This window comes from Symphalangus syndactylus, chromosome 16 (genome assembly GCF_028878055.3).
Source record: "Symphalangus syndactylus isolate Jambi chromosome 16, NHGRI_mSymSyn1-v2.1_pri, whole genome shotgun sequence".
In the NCBI taxonomy this organism is placed as follows: domain Eukaryota; kingdom Metazoa; phylum Chordata; class Mammalia; order Primates; family Hylobatidae; genus Symphalangus; species Symphalangus syndactylus.
Window position 1 is genome coordinate 23,087,970 of NC_072438.2, and position 23,214 is coordinate 23,111,183.

The following is a 23,214-nucleotide window of genomic DNA, read 5'->3' on the forward strand; positions in this document are numbered from 1 at the left end:
CATGATATGGACAGGCATTCCAAAGCTTGACGATATGAGTATGTGGTGAAGCAGATACTCTTAGCCATTGCCAGTGGGAATGTAAAATGACAATCCCTATAGTGGGGAATTTGGCAACCTCTAACAAATAAAGCATTTATCCATTGGCTCAGCAATCTCACATCTAAGAAATTACCCTAAATATACACTTTCAACAATATGAAAATACACATGCACATGGTTATTTATTGGTTTATTGATAACTGAAAATATTAGAAATGACTTTAGTGTTCAAATATAGGACATTGGTTAAATAAATTATAGTGCACATGCCCAGTGGAGTATTGTGCAGCTGGAAAAAAAGGATGAGAAAGAGCTCTATGAAGTGATATGGAGGGATTTCCAGAAGCTACTTAGTGATAAAAGCAAAGAGGAAAAAAAAAAAGTCTATAGAGTGCATTATTTTGTGTAAAAAATGAAAAGGAAGTAAGAAAATAAACATACATCTTTTTTTTTAGGCAGAGTCTCACTGTGTGGCCCAGGCTGGAGTGCAAGGGCATCATCTCCGCTCACTGCAACCTCTGCCTCCTGGGTTCAAGCGAGTCTCCTGCCTCAGCCTTCTGAGTAGCTGGGATTACAGGCACTTGCCACCATGCCCAGCACCATGCCCAGCTAATTATTTTGTATTTTTTTTTTTTTTAGTAGAGACGGGGTTTCAGTATGTTGGCCAGGTTGATTTTGAACTCCTTGCCTCAACTGATCCACCTGCCTTGGCCTCCCAAAGTGCTGGAATGACAGGCGTGAGCCACCATACCCGGCCCACATGTCTATTATCTTTACAAAAAGAAGCACAGGAAGGATAAGGCAGAGAATACTGAAGTTGGGGGAGGACAATAGAATGGAAGGAATCCAAGAGTGAGTGGCATTGTTGTGAGTACGCCTTTTTGTATGGATTTGATTTTCAGAAGCATGTTTATGTTCTACTTGTTTAAAATAAAACAAAATAAACAAAGGATGAGAAGGAGGAAAGAAAACCTAAAATAAAAAACAAACGAAAATAAATAAACCCAGTTATATTTAAAATGAATGTAAAAACCACACGAATGGGGGTTGATCACTAATTCAAGTAACTGGCACAGTATTCCTCTGTGGACTCTCGGTCTTGAGTGAGATTGAGGATTAGGGGAAAAATGCATTCCATTTAGTAGGTTTGTTTCTCCCAGTGGCATGGGGGAGGTGTTTCAGATGTGTGATAGGACTGAGCAAATGAGCAATGTGTCATTGATTTTGTTTAGATCCAGGGTTCTCACTAAGGAAGAAGGAATGCTGAAATATGGAGTGAGGGAAGGAAAGAAACAACTGTCTAGATTAAAATTGGAGGTTACAATCAGTGTAAGCTCATAATTTCCATAATGTGTACATGTGTGTCCATGCATGTATATGTGCGCTTGCATACATACATATGTGTGCCCATGGTGCGCTAGAAACAGCCATTCTGGTTCAAGACAGCAGATTTTTTAATTTCCCAGCATTTTGTGCACCAGATGTTCAACATCACCATTATTAAAATTAAATTATATAAATGTAAAATTAAATAAATGATATTAAAAATAAAGTAACAAATACTCAAAACTCAAAGCTTCCTAATTAGTTTACATTTTACCATTATTATTCTACAGGTGCAATATAGCAGCACCTGTCTCCTGGGCAGTGGGAAGCATCATTTGAAAGAAGATTGAAGTTAATTCCCTCCCAAGTCATCTGGGTTCAAATTCTGGAAATTAGTAAATGCTGTAAAGTAAGACCATTTTTGTTTTGAAGATCTAGTTGTTAAGCATGTACCAGGATACATTCTGTGTATGTATATATGTAAGTATCCATGCATACATTTTCTAGTTCTATTATTATTGCAAGTTTTCTGTAAGTTTAAAATTATTTCCAAATTAAAAGTTTTCAAGATGCACATCAAAGAATTAGTGGAATATGGTCTTTGTTCACTTCTGCTTTATGTTCTGCCTCGGTCATCTGGAACACTCACTCCAGGAGAATAGAACCTTGTTTACTTTGTGCATCACTATATCCCAAGCCCAGAAGAGAATTTGCTACAAGGTGGGTGGTTGGTAACCGTTTGCCCAATAGCAAAAAGACAAACAAATGATGAATCTTTCTCATTTAAAAGCTCAGAGAGGTTCCTGATTTATCACAGTTATGTTAGAATCTCAAACTTCTAGCCAAATTTGAATTTAACAGACTGCTGTCTTTGGCATGTAAATAGAATGCCACATGCATTCATGGGCTTCAACATGCAGGCTGGGTCTCCCAATTTCCCCTTTCATCACTTCCAGGAAGACTAAGGCACAAGAGCTGTTTTGATCCCTGCCAGATCCCCAGCTCCTAGAACAGTGCCTGGCATACAGTAGTTTCTCAGTTAATGAAAATGGAATTTCATGGGGCCTTTCCCTTTGGGATCAACATCCCATTCCCTCCATCAGTATTTACATGCACAGCCAGCCTCCCTTAATCAACATTCATATGACTTCATACAATGCAGAGAAGTTATTCTCAAGGGGAAAAAGTTGATAACCGAAATACACAAACCCAGTTAATAATACTTTTGAAATCAAATAGACTATTCACTGTAAGAAAAAATTGGCCAAAGAATAAGTTCCCTTGGAGAGACAGCCAGGTCAAGTGACACAGGGTGCCCACCCTGTGATGCTATGGTCCATAATCTGCTTAGGAATACAGAATTTAGCCTTGTCTGGACAAGAGTTTCGCTGCAAACCTGTAGAAGTGTGAATAGCTAGTCATTCATAAGGGCTCCCTCTGTTTGAGGAGAGCTCTGACCTCTGATTTGCTCTGTTGCTTCTTTTGCAAATTCTCCAAACATTCATATCCTCTCCTAGGAACCTAACTACTTGGATCCTGAACTGCTTCCTTTTTGAGAGATGCCCCAGATATCACGCTCCCTAATGCTCTCATTGCACTGGGAGAGGACTTTGGGGCTTAGTAAAGTGAAGGTTTCATGCCAGTTAGCTCCAGAGCCCCATAGTAGGACCACAGACCCCAAAGAAGCAACACTAGGCTCGACTCTTCTGCCATGCCTTAGCACAACCAGCCCAGCGCCTGTCTTTTGTGGCCCACAGGGGTGTCCTCTGGGAAGGAGTTTATTTAATAAATACTGTTGAGCACTTATTGTGTGTCAGGCACTATTCTAAGGTGTTACAGGTATTGCCTCATTTCATCCTCACAACAGTCTTATAAACTAGTCATTAATTATTCTCACCAAATATTGTCAAGTCTCCACCTTCCAGGCACTTTCTGAACCCTGGGGCTGAGCAAAATCATGTGACTAGTGCTGACCAACAAGTTGCACTCGAAAGTGATGCAGGTGGCTTCCAAGCTGAGCTGTTGATTGCTGGCCCTTCTGAGCTCTCTTTTCCCTCTACCATGGGTACCAGCAATGCTCAGATGCTCCATGAAGCAGACGTTTCTCAAATGTTTTTTCCTGGCCTCAATCATGCATATAATTTCCTTTTTCATGATGAGGAAACTGAGGCTCAGAGAGACCAATAGGTAGAGGCTGGGCTCTAATCCAGTTTTGCTTCAAAGTTTAAAGGAAACTTTAATCTACCTCTGTATAAGCAAGGTAGGCAATTGTAATAACGAGCTTCTGACAATATAGAGCAGAACTCCCATCCAATCCACAATAAAGACAGAGCATCAGAGAGATGTAACCCTCTGCTGTTGGAAACCACTGAGATCTGGGGGTATCTGTTACAGCAGTGTAACTTTCCCTCTCCTGACCATTCTATGAGGCACGTCCTACTGTTGTCCCCCTTTTGTAGATGAGGAAACCAGGACACAGTGATATTAAATAACTTGCCCAAGGTCACACAACTAGGAAGCACTGGAGCCAGAATTTGAACCCAGAGAGCTTGGGAGGGAATTAACCTTAATCTTCTTTCAACTTGCTTGTCACCCAGTAGATAATGCTTCCCACTGCCTGGGAGAGAGGTGCTGAAGCCTGAGATGACTATGGAGGAGGTAGATTAATTTTTCAGGGCTGCCAGTCTTAACAAAAAAAATAAACCCTCGCTCCACAGAAGCCGCTATTAAATATTTCCTCGTACAAGCAACCGCATCCATAATTCAGCAAATCACCACAAACTTGGTGGCTTAAAATAACAAAAATGTATTCTCTCACCATTCTGGAGGCTAAAAGTCCAAAATCAATGTGTCGTTGAGGCCAGTGCCAACTCTGAAGTTTCCAGAGAACAATCCATTCCTTGTCTTTTTTTAGCTTCTGGGGGCTCCAGGCATTCCTTGGCTCATGACTACCTTACTCCAATCTCTGTTTCCATCATCACATGACCATCTCCTCTTCTCTATGTCTCCTTCTGTGTGTCTATTTTTGTGTGTATCTTTTTTTTGGGGGGGGGGGACATGGTCATGCTCTGTCACCCAGACTGGAGTGCAGTGACATGCTCACAGCTCACTGAAGCCTGAACTCCCAGGCTCCAGCAATCTTCCCACCTCAGCCTCCTGAGTAGCTGGGACTACAGGCATGCACCAAGATGCCTGGCTAATTTTTTTATTTTCTGTAGAGACAGGGTTTCACCATGTTTCCCAAGCTGGTCTCAAACTCCTGGACTGAAAGGATCCACCCGCCTTGGCCTCCCAAAGTGCTGGGATTACAGGCATGAGCCACCACTCCCAGCTACCTCTGTGTGTCTTTTATAAGAACACATTGAATTTAGGACCCACCTGGATAATCCAGGATGATCTCCTCATCTCAAGACCCATTACATAATTACATTTGCAAAGCCTCTATTTCCCAAAAAGGTCACATTCTGAGGTTCTCAGCAAACATGGAATTTCAACAGATGCTATTCAATCCATTATAGGGGGGACTGTCAGACCTACCTAGGACACTGCCTCTACTGCCTTTCCCATAGCTGAATACACACTTGCAATGGGTTGAATGTTTGTGTCCCCGCAAAATTCATGTTGAAATCCTAATCCCCAATGTAACAATATTAGGAAAGGGCATCTTTGGGAGGTAATTAGGTCATGAGATTAAAGCCCTTGTAAATGGAATTAGTGCCCTTAGAAAAAAGACGCCAGAGAACTCTCTCACCCTCTTTCCACCATATGAGAATGCGACAGGCAGTCAGCAGTCTGCAGCTCAGAAGAGAGCCCCTCACCAGAACTCAACCATGCTAGCACCCTGATCTCCAACTTGCAGCTTCCAGAACTATAAGAAATAAATTCATATTATTTATAATCCACCCAATGTATGATACTCTGCTACAGCAGCCCAAAGACAACACTGGAGCCAAGAAAGATGTAAACTCCAAAATAGTGTGAAAAATTCTTTCAAAACTATACAAAGTTGGAGATCAAAGGTAGCAAGGGGATGAGTGGAAATGGAGGAGAAAGAATCAAGAGTTGAGCCTTCTGCTTGGTTAAGCCACTTCACTCTTTGGTACCATTATAGCAACGAGCATCTCCTCAATGTCATAGGCTTGTCTCCTTCCCACTTAGAGGGGAGAGCTGGGCTCAGCGCCTGCTCTCCCAATTTCCCCAGGAAAAGGGAACATGAACTTTTGCCTTCTGACTGGGGAAGATGGAACTGTTTGGTCCTAGAGGTAAAGATAGGAAGCTAGTGGCCTCAAGAACTTGGCCTATAGATGTCTTGTTGGGACAGACTTTCCAGTTCTGCAGAGTGGGCTTGACTCTCCACTATCCTCTACACAGCCAACTCACTCAACTGTCTTTCTTTCCTGGTCCCCCAAAACATCAGTGTTTGAGCATCTTCAGGAAGTGTTAATGTGCCTTACCACTAAGAGAATTAATTTCTTCCTGAAAATTTTTGTCTGTTCTATCTACATTAAAAATTCATAACCCTCCTCTTAACATAACTGATCTCATTTCTTGAGCACTAACAACCTTAGCCTCACTATGCATTTGCCAGTTCCCATCCTCATTCACAACTCTCACCCCTCCTTCCTGCACTGAGTCATATATAATGCCTCTATCATCGAAGAGCTCTATGTCCTAAGAGTTTCCCCATAATCACTAAGTTTCTCCACTCAACCCAGGAGGCAAGATTGAAGAAGAATTTCTGCTATCTCTGAATGCTGGTGACGTTGGTAGCCTCCTGGAATGTAATGATAGCATAGCAAGATGCCTGTTGCAGAGGAAAAAGGACTGTCCCTAAAACCAGACAGTCCTGGGCTCAATCTCGGGTCTGTGTTTGGCTTGCTGAGTTAACTTGCACAGAAAAGCCCAAAGTCTTGGTGCCTCAATGCCTTCATGTATAAACAGAGATAGCAATACTCTGCTTGTAAAAGTTAGATGAGATAATGAAAGTAAAATCACCCCTTACTCTGCAAACACTACACAAGTACATGAGATTGCTGCTATTTTTCAATCTGTGCACTCTCGGTTTCCTCTTACCTAATGTAATTCTCCTATCCATGTCCAGAACTGCCAACAACCCTTGGTTTCTTCAGATTGCAACACTGTTCACAAGCCCATTGGAAGGCAGATGTGGACAACCAGAAACAATGACTTGAAGGGGAGGCATCAGTATCATTCCCATTGTAACACCTGGTATTATTTCAGAAGTAATTCCTTCCTGCCCATCCTCCCCCTACAACTACTTTCAGGTTCCCTTCACAGGGATATTATAACATGATCCCTAACTTGGCTGCTTAGGTCAAAGATAATCATCTCCATAGCCTGTAATTCTTGAAAACTGCTAAATCTCCATCACCAAATAGCCCTTTAAATCGAGAAATGAATTAAGCACGTCACCAACAGATGTGACCAAATAAGGGGCATGAAATACAGGAATCCACAATAGACACTTCCTCTCATACATTCCTTCATCTATTTTACTGAAATATGGAGTGATACTAATGACAAATAATAATGAGCATTCATTAATATCTCCAGTATGCCATTATGCCTTTTAACTTCTGTGTATCAGTCAGGGCTCTCTACAGAAATAAAACCAAAGGTACAGATGATGATAGATTAGATAGGGATAGAGAGAAATAGATAGATATATATAAGATAGGTAGATAGATAGATAGATAGATAGATAGATAGATGATAGATAGACAGATAACTATTGATGCTATTTTTCAATCTGTGCACTCCTAGTTCCCTCTTACCTAAAGTAATTCTTCTGTCCATGTCCAGAACTGGCAAAAACCCTTGGTTTCTTTGGTTTGCTACACTGTTCACTGTTGTATCAATTAGATAGATATATTTAGATAGATAGATAGATAGATAGATAGATAGATAGATAGATAGATAGACAGATGATAGATACATAGATAGATTGATTTAAGGAAGTGATTCATATGATTGTTGGGCTTGCAAGTTTGAAATTTGTAGGGCAGACCAGCAGGCTAGAATCTCAGGCAGGATTGCCATGTCAGTCTTGAGGCAGAATTCCTTATTTCCCAGGAAATCTTAGTTTTGCCTTCAAGGCCTTCAACTGATTGGATCAAGGCCACCGACCTTATCAAGGCTAATCTGCTTTACTTGAAGTCAAACCATCGTAGATATTAATCCACTCTATAAAATACCTTCCCAGCAACATCTAGACTGATGTTTGACCAAACAACGGACCACCATTGCCTAGCCAAGCTGACATATAAAATTGACCATCAAATCCTGTGATGAAGGCTTTTTTTTTTTTTTTTTTTTTTGAGACGAAGTCTTGCTCTTTCGCCCAGGCTGGAGTGCAGTGGCGCAATCTCGGCTCACTGCAAGCTCCGCCTCCCGGGTTCACGCCATTCTCCTGCCTCAGCCTCTCCGAGTAGCTGGGACTACAGGCGCCCGCCACCACGCCCGGCTAATTTTTTGTATTTTTTAGTAGAGACGGGGTTTCACCGTGGTCTCGATCTCCTGACCTTGTGATCCGCCCGCCTCGGCCTCCCAAAGTGCTGGGATTACAAGCGTGAGCCACCGCACCCGGCCGATGAAGGCTTTTTTATAGGCCCCTTTTATAGGGGGAACTGAAGCCCCTTGACTTTAGATAATGTATCCTGGGGAGATGAAATATGCTCCCTAATGAAGGGCAGCAAAGACCTTCTCTCTCCGCTGCACCACATTATGCTCTGGAGAGACAATTCCAGAGTTAATAGAAAAATAGAAAAAATTAAAAAAACACAAAAAATGGTCCCAGGAAAAGGCTGTCAGGAAATAGGCAGGAAAGATAACTAATAATAAGAATTCACATTATTCCATGATTCCCTATTTTCCAAATAATAAGAATCCCATTACTTCCTAAATGGGATATTATTGGTGAAAAAAAGATTTGACTGATTGTGTTGTAATGCTGTGTTCTTTAGAGTCTTGCTTCCTAAAATTTAATCCCAGCATTGGTATCACCTTGGAACGTCTTAGAAACACGGACTCTCAGGCTCCATCCCAGACCCACTGAATCAGAATGAGTCATCATTATAGCCAGAGCTGCAGGTAGATTCATTTTCTTTTCTGAGTAACAAATGGCCATAAACATAGTGAGTGAAAACAACACCCATTTATTAGCTCAAAGTTCTCTAGGTCAGAAGTGGGAGTAGAGTGTGGGACAGGGTTGGCTGGATTCTCTACTCAGAGTTTTAACATGTCTGAAATCAGGGAGTTGGCAGGGCTGGGCTCTTATCTGAAGGCACCGAGGAAGAATCTGCTTCAAACTCATTGAGGTTGTTGGCAGAATTCCTTTTCTTTACAACTGTAGGACTGAGATCCATGCATCCTCATAGGCTGTGAGCTGTCACTCTTGGCTCCTAGAGGCTGCCTGCACTCCTTCTCACGTGGTCTCCTCCAGGTTCCAAACAGCAACACATACTGAGTGTGTCTGCTTCAAATTTTCTCACACTTCAAATCTCTCCAAAATCCTGTGTTGCGATCAGTGGGAGGAGGCTTTCTGTCTTTTAGGGCACATGGGATCACATCGGGCCCACCCCAGATCTTAAGGTCAACTGTATCATATAATGAAACTTCATCAGTGGAGCGATATTTCATCACATTCACACATTTTAAGGATTATGGTGGGACATCTTTGAAAGACAGAAGCTCATCTTTGAATTCTGCCTATCACACCAGTGAGTTCCATGTACAATATTAGAGCTTGAAAATCACTATTTTACAACATTTAGAATTATGGATTCATCCACATGCTTCATTCTAAAAATGTATGTCACAGGAGATTCTCACAATGTGGTTAACAAATATAGCTCATTTGAGATTGTGCTTGCACATGCATTATCTCATTTCATTCTCCAAACAGCATGGGTATGAAGAAGACACTTCCCTTCTCAGGGAGCCTCAGTGTCCTGCTGTAGACTTGCTATGTTACCTAAGGCAGGTAACTCAGTGTCCTCAGTTACCTGCCCTATGTGCACAGAACAGCTAGTGTTTGAACCCAAACTCCCACTTAAAAGTCAACCATGCTTTCTCCTTCTCTCCTTCCTCCAAATAACATCCCTGTACACTTACCCCCATACATATGCTGGTGTTAGTAGATTATTATAAAAGAACTCTGGTATTAAGCACATTTTTACTGAAGCACAAAAGACTGAAAGATAGACTAATTAATTGGTTCAGCAATTATATAGTGAGTGACTGGCTGCTATGTGACAGGCTTGTTCATTTGTGACCAAGACCAACTCAAATCCTTATCTTCACTGGAGTGGCATGCCAGCAGCTAGCCAACAGCTGAGCATTCCAGGACTAATGGCACAGGATGACTATGAGGGGTTCAAACCTGGTCTAGGAGGCTCAGGAAAACCTACCATTGTGGTTTGCAATTTATGAGAGTAAATCCAAAGAGAGAGCATTTAAGTAGCATTTTTGAGGATATATTTTTGGATTGGTGTCTTTTCTCTAAAATGCCTCAAACCACACCACACCCTGAGGGTAATGTAGGCATATTCGAAGGCAGGAAACATGGTCTCTAGACCTGGCATCAGCAGCTGTCATTGGGAACATCATGTCCTAGCTCTGAGCCTCTGCTTTTGAGAAATCTTGTTTGGAGAAAAATAACTCTGTGGTCTTTCTGTTAAAGGATGCTGCTCTAGAGACAGCGGTGAGATGTAAGGAGGAGCTCATAGAACAAGAGGGCCAAACACCTGGAAACCATCTCTTAGAAACCACCCCAGCCCTGGTGACCCCAGGCTCTGCTGTCAGTCCACTGAGCTGGGTGGACAGCTGGATCTAGTCACTAAGCAAAACCCAGAAAAGCTGGTGGCATCAGAGAGGGTCAAAAAGAGGTGCCCTGGAAGAACTCTGCTGTTGACGACTTTCTGCACAGTGCTTCCTCATGCCTGAAGCAAACAACTGGGTTCAGTAATGCCATGGATCCCTTCCAGCTATGGGACTAGATTCTTGTTGAAAACACCAAACAATATCCCTCAGCATCCACCATCAGCCACTTTCTCTTTTGACGTTTTAACAGTTCAAATGGAAAACTGTTGGGAACCCAGTTTCTGATGCCTAGTGAGTCATGTCATCAAGTTAAGTGATACCACCTGCATACTTTGTTTCATCTGGAAGGCTTTTAAAGTATTTTTTAAGGAGTTGAAACAGCTGGCCACCAGATGCCAATCTCCACTTCTTAAGTTGTGTTGGTGGCTTATAGTTGGGATAACTTGACCAATCCTTACTCAAGTTGGTGCCTAGTTACCTCTAGGCTGGACTTTTGTTGTTATGTGGCATTTAAATCCAGGACAATGGAAGGCTTAATGAAAAGAAGGTAAAGATGATCCAGAAGTATTGTCCTAACGATAGAGTGGCTGTAGCCAATAAAAGTTTTCAAATTTTGGTTTAGAAACTTGTGCCTAGATAAGTAAATAAATCAAAATAAATATATAAAAATAAGACCAGTTTATAGGTAATAATTCAAAACAACTACCAAATCACAGTACATTTCAATATTTTCTAACATTTATCAGACATATATCTGTGATACGATAATACGAGGACAACTCACAGCATGTCTGAAGATCAATAAATCATCATAATTTTTGCCAAATACTATAGCATTTGCTTTTCTGAACAGAACATGCAAGCTGAAAGGAAGAGTCAGAATTCTCAAGATAACTGAGGAAATTATTTTCAGGGTTTTTTTTGTCTAAATCAATTTTGTAATAAAATGCAACTGTTTTATATGTACAGTTCAATGAGTTGTGACCACTGTCTACCATTGTAACCAAACAAAATCAAGACATAGGAAATTCCCGTCACCCTCTAACGCTTTGCTGGAGCCCCTTTGCTTTCAGTCCTACTCCTACCCCCAGTCCAGGCAACCAGTGAAAGGCTTTGTCACTATTGATTGGTTTTGCCTGTTCTAGAATTTCATGAAATCACACAGTATCTTCTCTTTTGTATCTGGTTTCTTTGGCTCAGCATAGTGTTTATGAGATTTGCCCATGTTACATATATCAGATAGGATTTACACAATTTATTTATTTATTCACCTATTGATGGACATTCGGATTGTTTCCAGTTTTATTGCTGATATAGTTGGACTGTGTTCCCACTCAAATCTCACCTTGACTTGTAATAATCCCACCGTGTCAAGGGCAGGACCAGGTGAACATAATTGAATCATGGGGGTAGTTTCCCCCATACTGTTCTCATGGCAGTGAGTAAGTCTCATGAGATCTGATAGTTTTACAAATAAGGCTCCCCTGCACAAGCTCTCTTTGCCTGTTGCCATGTGAGATGTGACTTTGCTCCTCATTCACCTTCTGCCATGATTGCGAGGCTTCCCCAGCCATGTGGAACTGTGAGTTAATTAAACCTCTTTCCTTTACAAATTACCCAGTCTCAGATATGTCTTTATTAGCAGCATGAGAACAGACTAATACAATTGCTGAGTAGTGTCTTATCATATGGATGTAATATAGATATACCACAAATTGTTCATTTATTCACTTATAGATGGATATTGTATTTCCATTTTTTTGTTATCATAAACTAGGCTGCTATGAATATTTTTTATTAATTTCTTGTTGACTGGGTGTGGTGGCTTACATCTGTAATCTGAACACTTCGGGAGGCCAAGGTGGGAGGATTACTTGAGCTCACGAATTTGAGATTAGCCTGGGCAACAAAGTGAGACCCTGTCTCTACCAAAAAAAAAAAAAAAATTGTTTAAATTAGCCAGGTGTAGTGGCATGCACCTGTGGTCCCAGCTACATAGGAGGCTGAAGCAGGAGGATCGCTTGGGCCCAGGATGTCAAGCCTGCAGTGAGCCATGTTCGTACCATTGCACCCCAGCCTGGGTGACACAGCGAGACCCTGTCTAAAAAAAAAAAAAAAAAAAAAAAAAACTATTGTAGACATATTATTTCATTTATCTTGGGTAAATAACCTAATAATGGAATTGCTAGGTTTCATGATAAGGGCATATTTAAGTTTTTATGAAAGTGCCAAACAGTGGTTATCCCATTTTATACTCTCATCAGCACTGCACTAGTTGCTCCATACACTTGTCAGCTTTTGGCACTGTTAATCTTACATTTTAGCCATGATAGTAGGTATGTAGTGTTGCATTACTATATTTTAAACTTGCATTTCCCTAATGAAATGGACATTTACAATACGTTTTAAGGTCAGAAGAAATGACAATTGGACTCAGGAGCAAAGAAGGAAGGTTAATGGGTAGAGTTACCATATATTCTGGTGTGTCAAGGACCGTCTTGGTTTACACTTAGTATTCTGGTGTAATACTGCATTAGTCAGCTCAGGCTGCCATAACACAACACCACAGTCTAGGTGGCTTAAACAACAGAAATTTATTTCTCTTGGTTCTGGAATTGACCAAGTTCAAGATCAAGGTGCCAGCCAATTCAGTTCCCCAATAAAAGTTTTCTTTCTTGTTTGGAGACAGCTGCCTCTTCTCTGTGTCCTCACATGTCAGAAAGTGAAGAAGCAAGCTCTCTCATGTTTCTTCTTATGAGGGCAATCATCCCATCATGAGGGCCAGCCTCATGACCTCATCCAAACTTAATTACCTCACAAAGGTCCCACCTCCAAATACCATCACATTGGAAGATAGGGCTTCAACATGTGAATTTGGAGGACACAGCTCAGCTCATAGCCTTGTAATGGCAAGGCTTTGAATTAAGTTTTGCTGTTCAATGTGTGATGTAATCCATCTCTTCCCAAAGCCTTTAGTAAATCTACATCTCTCATCAACTTTTAAGGTTGGATTTGTGTTTATAAGTCTGGTCCCAAGAGCAGCTCACCCAACAAGACCCCTTCATATTCATGCTACAATTATTGTAGGTTTCAATTATATTAAAAAGTATGCCCTACTATTAAGAATGATATAACGAACTTTGTGGACTAAGAGGGGGAAGGTTGGGAGTGGGTGAAGGATAAAAGACTACAAATTGGGTACAGTGTACACTGCTTGGGTGACAATGCACTAAAATCTCAGAAATCACCACTAAAGAAATTATCCATTTAACCAAAAACTACATGTACTCCCAAAATCATTGAAATAAAAAGTATGCACTACTCTATGCTTCATATTATTGAACCATTAGCTTTCTTCTAGATAGAGTCTGGTATTTTGGTTTGAAGAATGAACCTTACAGCATAAATTGTGATGCAAATTTCAAAAAACAATATTATCAATGAAAACATATAATATCAAGTTTGAGCTAATTTGAAAATAAATTTGAACATTTATCCTCTCATAGGTTTCTATAACATTTTCTTTTGACCCTTTGTGAATTGAAAGAATCATACTCCATAATCAGGTATGAGTTTATTCATGAAAGCAAAACAAAAGTTGAGCCAAAGATTCTGTCCATTCCTGAGACCAAATCCAAGTAAACGTGGTTTTTTTTTGTTTTTTTTTGTTTTTTTTACTGTCTTCCCATTCCTCTTTCATTCTGGCAATAATCTATCATCAGAATGTAATCATTTCAATTTCATATTATCTCTTCCTCATTAGGGTTCACAAGATAATGCCCAGACCCAAGCATTGTATCTGATAGCACTTAATGATTGTTTGAAAATGGGTGAAAGCATACATGCACACCTGAAATTTACATCCTAAGTCTGACCACTTTTTCACTATATAACCTTTCAAATTGTTTCAGTCTTGTGTGGCTTCCTTTGGCATTTTTTAAAATATGTACATAAACACAAGATATTGTGTGAAGCACCATGGATAATAGAAAGTTACAAAAGTTCAAGACATAATCCCAGCCCTTGAGAAACTTAGACTTGAGTATAGGAAAATAAAAACCACACACACACACACACAAAGGCACATACATGAAGAACTATGACACGAAGCAGAAAGTGGTAAGTACCCTGTGAGTGAGATAAACTACTGCAGCTTGGCAGCATTGAGACTCCTTGTAAGCAGGGCTTTACTCTGCCAAAAGAACTATGCATGCAAGAATTAATAGCCAAGTGAGGGATAAAGTCATGCTTTTATTAACAGCTGAGCCAGTGCCCATTAATAACACCCTCTGGTCGGGGAGAAGAAAAACTGATCTCTGGGAGTGGTGTTGAAAAGCTCAAGGCTTATGCTTCGAAGTTGAAGCAAACCTTGCTACTCTCAGCCTCTAACCCCTTAATCTGCAAAGCCAGTGCTAAATCCAGGTTTTTTTCTTTTAATCAACTGTACAGACCCAAGATCTAAAACACACTAAAATAATGGTGGATTCACTCTGTAGGGAGATGACTTGCCTGTAACTACATGAAAACAGAAAACTGAAAATCATCCACCTCACCTGAGGACAGGAAAAAAATATGTAGACAAGAGGATTGCCCACCCTAAGAAGATAGATAATTTCTTGTTCTACCACAGAATAGGAAGAGAATTCAGCCAAAGAAGCCCTAAACATTCAAGGATGCGTCCCCACAAATAGTGAATCATGGCCAGTGAATTTCAGTCTTGGACCAAGCAGATGATAATGCCTTTTCTGTTAGAGGGAAACTAGAGAAGGGAAAGAAGATTATGGAAAGGGAAGGCAAGTATCATTACATGAATGTGCTTTGCACAATATTTGTACCATAATGTGCTCCTCAAGTTAGCATTCTTTGAATCAAGTGTTTTGTTGTAAAACGTAGAATATTTTACCCCTTAGTAGAAGACTGAATGCACCAATGGTACCAGTATTTTCCACCTTCGTGTATCCATGTCATTTGGTGGACTCTTTCACTGACTCTCTGGTCTTGAGCATGACACCTGCATTAGCCAATGGGTCAATAGCAAACTTGATGCAAACAGAGACTTGAAAAAGTACTTGAATATTTCTGGCTTTTCCCTTGGGCTCTCTCAATTGCCTGAGAACATGTCCAGACTATCCTGCTGGAGGATGAGACACACAGAGCAGAGCCAGTTACCCAGGCAAAGCCATCCTAGACCCACCAACAGCCAGAAGACCACTAGACATGTGATAGCCTCAGCCAAGACCATAACTGCCCAGCCAAGCACATCCAAGATCAGCAAAACTCCCCAGGCAACCCACAGATTTATGAGGAATAATAAATGGTTACTGTTTCAAGTCACTAAGTTTGGGGGGTTTTTTAATATGGAAATAGTTAATTGACATACCCCTCTTGGAGATTCCCATATATAACTATTCCCATATATAAAAATTTCTTTTACCATGGAACATTTTAAGAGTATAATTCCACAGACAATACTCTAGGGAAACACTAGATTTTTAAAAAATGTAATAATAGAAGTGCTCCAGGGTGCCAATTTTAGAGATATAATAAAGAAAAGACAATGTGGATTTGATGACTGAATGTTTTGGGGAAGAAGAGAAAGTAAAACCAATAACACGTGTTTAAAATCCTGAACACTTGAGAGGACTGTGGTATTAATGACAGAATTAGGCACCTCAGGAAGAGTGGGTTTAAGGGGAAAAAGTTGTGATACAGCTTGAGATATTGAACCTGAAGGAAATGCACTACCTCCAGGAAGTGAGATCCTGCAAGCATTAGAAAAGCACAAATGATGCCGAAGGAGAGGTTGGATTATCCTGTAGATTCTAAATGGTGAACACCTGACCCATGAAAGGAGACCATGCAGAGGATGAGAGTCAAGGGCTAATTTAAGAATCTCAGATAGGTGTAATATAGGTGGCCACAATATGCAGAGGCCAAGAGTGGGAAAATGACTTCTCAAGGCCAATAGCAGAGTTGAGTCTCTAACTCAGACTTTTGATTTCTTGGTCACCTTACCGCACTGCTCATGGGTCATTTAGCCATTAATTAGATATTGTCTCACTGGAGGGCATCCAACCAAGATGGTAACCTAATTAAAATCATATTGCATGAAGAACACTTAAAATCATTGAACTTGAAGAAAGGGAGGTAAAGTTGTTGGGTGTGCGGAAGGCATCCAAATTACCTTTGGATATCTGAAAGGCTCTTGCATGTGGAAAACAGAGCAGAAATAGTCACTGTTGCTCAGAGAATTATTCTAATGCCATGTGAAGCCATGGCCCCCTTCCCTAGGAGCAGTCCAGCAGAAGTGATGTGGCCATCTGCCAAGGACGTGCAGATGGATCAGGAATAGAGTGAGAGAGTGAATTAAAACACTCTCAAGTCTTATTCCAAATCTCTGATCCTGCAGTCTACAAACAGATCTTTTCTAGTCTCTTTTTCTAGTTTTGACTATCTGCAATAAGTTGACCTGCTACCCTAAATCAACAAGGAAGTAAAAAGAAGCCTTCAGATTTGCTCACCATGACTGAAACCTATGAAAAGTGACTCAGAGACTGCAAACTCAAAGACATGACTTCTGTGTCTCCAGTACTCCACAGTGACAAGCACATGGTGGGCACCTGTGTGCCATCTGACAATTGGGAAGAAGCTCAGCACCTCCTGAGTGGCTTCCCTTTGAAGTTGGGTTGGATCATTTTCTACCGCTCTGAATAAAAGCATTTCAGTTGAGTTCCAATCTCCAAACATTAGTAATGTATACCAAGGGGAATATGGGGTTTTCAAGCAAGGCTCATTTTTCCTTGACCTCTTCCTCAATGTCTTCACATGTTTGACAGAACTCAGGAAAGACAGTATGATAAAATCCAGATGAAGCCACCTGGGTTTCAGGATATAATTTGAAACTTGGATGCTGTGTGCAAGCAAAGGAGTAGAAATAAAGTTAATATACAAAGGCTAATATATGAAAAACATGAAAAATGTTCAAGCCTTATAATTGCATTCAGATAGGAAAGTGTTTGCTGCTCTAGCAGTTCAGAACATCTTTCAGAAGTAATCTGTACTCATCTCAAATACCCATCTTAGCAATGAATACTAAGGAAAATACATGGTTTAAGCATATTTTCTTCATTTGACATGAATGTGTTTTCACCAACTCTTGAGAGCTTGGATTGCTGGAAACAAACAGCCTAGGTTCAAATCCCAGATTTGTTTTTTACCTTCTGTGTGACGTTGAGCTGGTCACTTAACCTCTCTGTATTTCACATTCTCCATTGGTAAAATAAGGATAATGTTGGTATCTACTTCATAGGCTTGTTGGCAGCATACGATGAGTTTGTACATTTATAGAGCACCAAAATACTGCCTAGTACATAGCTAATGCTCAATGAATGTTTGCAATTCTTGTTACTGTTGCTTTGAAATCATGGAAGGAAAAAAGGGTCTGACCCATTTTTAAAAGGTCTGTGGAATGAAGGAAGCTGCATTTCTAGTGGAAATGCTCCAAATACCTGAGGAGGAAACAAAGTGTATGAACGAGGACCTTCTGTACCTCTGTTCAGAGCAGTTCAAAGCCAGTAGGAAAAGCATGTGGCCTCAGTGAATGGCAGTTTGTAGGAAAATTAGCTCTTGGTCAGCATTAATAAGACATTTACTCTATTTCCACTGAGAAGCAGCCTGGAACAGTCAATGTCAGAACACACAGTAAAGTGAACATTTAGGCAAGGGGAGTTTAGAGCAGTAAATGCTATGGAGAGTATTTAACTTGTATTAATAACTTGGAGCTTATAATTTCCTTTACGCTCTGCTTTGAAGGTTGTTCATGAAAATCTAATAGTAAGTCATTGGATAATTTTCTTAATAAATGCATACATTTTTAAAAGATGGAGAGTAAATTTTGTTTTCAACATCTATTTCTCTCACTAATCTTTCCATGATTTTCAATTTACTTAGCCTATTAGCACACAATTTATAAAACTCAAATTCGTACAAGTACTCACAACTGGCATTTAGCCGGATTATCTTTGCAAGAGCAAGAAAGTAGGGATTTGCAGTTAACATAAAAACAGCTATCAAAGGGCGAAAAGTTTCAGTTATATATGATGAATAAATCCTAGATATTTATCATACAGCATAGTATCTATAGTTAAAAATACTTATTGTATGCTTAAACATTTGCTGAAAGAAAAGATATTATATGAAGTGTTCTTACCAAAAAATAACAATAATAATAAGGAGGGAGAAAAAATTTTGGGGGGAGATGGATATATAGGTGGCATTGATTGTGGTTTCACTGGTGTACATTTATGTCCAAACTCATCAAGTTGTATACATTAAATACGTATAGCATATTGTATACCATTATACCTCAATATGGTGTTCTATAAAACAGCTCTCATTTGTTGAGCATTTACTATTGGGTTGGAACCTTTTCTCCATTCTTTAAATATAGTATTTTACTTAATAGTCCAAGAAGCTTTCAAAGTACTTGTATTAGAGCAACTGACACTAGCTATCTACGACAAATATATCCCAAAACTCCATGGAGAGACACAATGTAAGTGTGTATAGTATTCAGGAAGATTCGATGCAGGCTAAGCAACTCTCCTACAGCAGACCACTGAGGGATCCCCCAGGGTTCAGCCTTCCTTCTATTACTGGGCTCCACCTCCTCTGAGTCATTTGCTTCCAGCCACATGGAGAGAAGAAGGAGAAAGAATGTGGAGTAGGCACATCAGCTCTTGATTACCTCAGCCCAGAAGTACCCACCCCATGACTTCTGCTCACTTCCCATTGACCAAAAATCAATCATACAGTCAACCACACTGCACAGGAGGCTGGGAAATGTAGAAGAATACATAAGCATCAGTAAGCACCAAAAGTATCTGCCATAGTTTACTCCCTGGTTACCAAGAATCAATGTCCTCTCCTCTTTCCAAACACAGAACATCCCTACTGCCCCTGCCACCGTCCCCACTCCAACTCCCGACAGTAAGCAACCTCTAATCCCACCACTCACTGCATTCAGCACCTCCAAGGTGATCTAGACTTCTGGGGCATGTGGAGCTCTCTGTGTAACTCTGGGTGTGGCTGTCTCTTGATCCAGTGACCTATGAACTAGAAAGGAAGTGATCTATGAATGAAATGTACAAGTTCTCTCTCTCTCTCTGTCTCACACACACACACACACACACACACACACGTACACACTGTGTTAGTCTGTTTTCATGCTGCTGATAAAGACATACCCAAGGCTGGGTGATTTATAAGGAAAAAGAGGTTTAATGGATCCAAGGTTCCACGTGACTGGGGAGGCCTCACAATCATGGTGGAAGGCAAAAGGCATGGTCTTACATGGCAGCAGACAAGAGAGAATGAGAATCAAGTGAAAGAGAGAAAAAAAAAGAAGGAAAAAAACAGAAATGAAAATAAAAAGAGAATCAAGCAAAAGGGATTTCCCCTTACAAAACCATCAGATCTCATGAGATTTATTCACTACCATGAGAACACTATGGGAGAACCACCCCCATGATTCAATTATCTCCCACCTGGTCCCTTCCACAACAGATGGAAATTATGGGAACTACAATTCAAGATGAGATTTGGGTGGGGACACAGCCAAACCATATCTCATACACACACACACACACACAAGCACACAAGCACACAATGTACTAGCAATAAGAGAACCGTAATATAAAATACATTTGGAAAAGGGAAGAATGGGAAACAGAGTAGCCACTGATGCCCAGGCTGGCCAGGCCAACATAGTAAAGGCTCACTCCCTTACAGGTGGAGTTGGTTCTTGGCCATGGTTCTGCTCTCCAGGGAATACTACTTTGTCCACCAAAGGAGTATCTCTCTGTGGCCACCAGTTCTTCTTTCTGAGAGGCTCCCCTTGCCCATTCTCCTTGGCCACCTCAGAGGTGGGTTTCGGGGAGCTTTCCCTCCATGCAGGCCTACAGCCAGCCTCCTGCCAGTGGGAGAAGTTGTTCCTAGCCTTGAGAGACATTTGTAGTACAGGATTACAGGTTTTTTGTTTTTAGCAATATACGTCCCTCAAAAAATTGGAAGGCTACTACAAGCCATCAAATGTAGGTACTCTTTCCCAATTGCCTCTTATTTCTGTTTATAAATTAGCTATTTCTTCCTGAGCTCATCACATTCTTGAAACACTTTGCCAAATGCACTCAAAAGTACCAACACACACAACTAACATTCTCTCCCCATCCTTTTCCCTTAGAGCTACACAGTTACTTAGCACATATTGCCTTATAAACTGTCACAGGTGTCAGTTTCACCAAATGTTTAGCTACTGCAAAACATGGAACTTCATCTTTCCAGCCTTTGATATCAGTTCCCTTGACACTCACAATGAGGCCAATGCCACTGTGTTTAGGTTTTTGTCAGAGCAGCATCCCATGCCCATTATCAGTTTTGAAATGGGTCAGGAAAAGCTAAGCTAGCTGCTATCATGAACATCCCTAAATCTCAGTGAGTCCTCAATAGGTCTTGTTAAGTACCTGATGGGCAGCAAAGTGCTTAATTCATATTTGTTGTAGACAATTATGTGAATAGATTGTTTTTACTTATTGGCATTTAATCTTTCTCAACTAAGGAAACCAAAGTTCAAAGAAAGTAATACATCCAAGGTCACATAACTGGAATGTGGTAAATCCAGGATCTGAGTTCAGGTCTATGACACTACACGTGCTGGTGCCTGCAAATCTCTCCTCAATGGAAATTAGAGTGAAAATAGACTCCATCTTTTCTCTGCATTCACAGCAAATAAAACCTAAAACTTGAACATTTCCTTGTAGTTTTAAATCCTTTCTTTCTTTGCACAATTAAAATCAGAGGTATTATCCTCTGCTCATTGCATAATAGTTATCTAAGTGACTCAGAAAACATAGCAGAAAGGAAGCTATAGTTTTTGAAGTAATGAATGAGATTTGTTTCCTGAAACTTGTTTGCATAACTTTGCACAGTGAACATACTTAATAGATTATGCCCATGTCAATATTTCTATTATCTACCAATTGGTCTGTTTATTTAACTGATGTTTTCTATTCATTTAGGAAACTTTAATACATCATAACTATTCATTAATGTATGCCTGACAAAGGTATGTATTGTCCTATGTTTACTTCTATACAAGCTTTGACATATTAACCATCTCTAATGGGAACATATACGCAAACCAAAATTGTCAAAACTGTTGGTTGGTGTGAACATATGCAATACTTTATTTATTCAGTATTTTTTAAGCACCTATTATCTATCAGGTACTAAGCAAGATCTGTTTTGAGATATACTATCAAATATTTTTCAAATCACCATTTTCAGTTGATCACACTGTAAGTTGGCTATAATTTGAATTCACAAATGCTCCTGTGTGTGTGTGTGTGTGTGTGTGTGTGTGTGTGTATGTGGTTTAGTGGCAGTTGATGGAAAGTAGTAAAAATAACATTTGTAACATTGGTTACAGATCAAATGTCAGAAGATTTATTCAGCCACAGATACTGCAAAGTAAGTATCTTCTCTAGTTTATGATTCGTATGTAAGATAAAGTTTAAAATAAGACCAATGCAGACATCATTTTAGGTAGTTCCCCCTTTTGTGAAAAAAATTGCATATAATAATTCCAATTTTTCCCGCAGATAAATTAGGCACAAATTGCATGGAAATAATTCTGTAAGCAAAAGTGATGTTTAAACATAATTTCACTAGCATCACTTTTCCATAAGTTGGGGCATAAACTTTCCTATGTACTCTTTTTGCTTCCAGTGAAATGATACCATTTGGTCTTTAGGCATCACTTTAAAAGGCAAAGCAACCAGAAGTAACATGGTAAGAAAAGCAACGGATAAAAGAGAGAAAGAGAACTGTTTAGATACCTGAGACCCCTGCTTTTCATTTGCCTCAGTCTGGGGTTTGCAGAAGAACACTACCCACTCCTACTTGTTCTTAACTAGTGTATATATTAAGCTCTTTGAAATGTGAGTATTATGGGAAGGATCACAGTTGCTTTAAATTATAGAAGTTGGCAAGTCCCTGGGAGAAGGAGTGGGAGGTTGTTTAAACTGAGAAAGACAGTTGCAAAACTTCGTACAACAGCATGAGCTCCAAGCTTCAAACGCATTCTCATGCTCAGACGAGCATTTTATTTTTCATCAAGTTATTTTTTGCATTGTTTTGGAGCAGCTTCGAATAATAAACACATATTTCTGCTTTAAATTTTTAATGGTTACTACATTCATGGGACAACCAAAGCAAGAAAGCCTCATGTTTTGGGGGAAAGTTTGATATCAGCAATGTCCAGACAAGGTAAGCTATCATTTTCACTGCAGTTTTTCTCTTTTTCCCTCCTATTCGGCCTTCATCAAAATATTTCCTGGGAGAACTTAAGAAAGCTCCTTGTAAAGAAATGGGGGAACTTGTAAAAAGTATGTCAACAAATGATAAATCAGAGGTTAGAAAACCTCCGCAGGAGAGCGTTCTCCTACTTTCTATTCTGCTTGACGCATGAACCTCTGTAAATATCTTTCACTATATAAAAAATGCCATTTGTTTCAGAAAATGTAAGCGGAGTCTTCAAAATCTCCAATCTGATGAACTTAGCATTTGTCAGTGTAGTGACAGGCTAACTTATTACCAAGGTCAGCTTATCTATGTTTTCTTACCCCCTTATATGCAACTCAACTTCCGGAGCTGTGATTCTTCTATTAACTTGGAAATATTTCCCAAGGAAGATTTTAATATCATTCCAAAAATCCTCCTAAGTGCAGTTACTATGGCTTCTTATTAACTTGTTTTGCAGAATATATTTTTTAAAGTTAAATAAATCATTTGTCTTTTGTAACTGACACGGGAGGATGTTACAGATATTATATATCCTGGGAGAAGGAAACAGTTCAACTCAACATTCATTAATTCAAGTCACAGTCTGCTGACAATGTTATCTAAATAGGGTGACTTTGCCTTCTTGATTGTGCCTCATACACAGGT

General features: G+C 40.0%; 1 protein-coding gene across 1 annotated transcript in view; it reads left to right on the top strand.

Moving 5' to 3' along the window:
* Positions 1-22,423: 22,423 nt before the first annotated feature.
* The window catches only part of C1QTNF7 (C1q and TNF related 7), a 106,920-nt gene continuing 106,129 nt past the window's right edge, over positions 22,424-23,214 (top strand). The window contains exon 1 of the mRNA XM_063619411.1: positions 22,424-22,533. Coding sequence (XP_063475481.1) covers positions 22,521-22,533 — 13 coding nt within the window. The 5' untranslated portion in view covers positions 22,424-22,520. The remainder of the gene's footprint in view (positions 22,534-23,214) is intronic.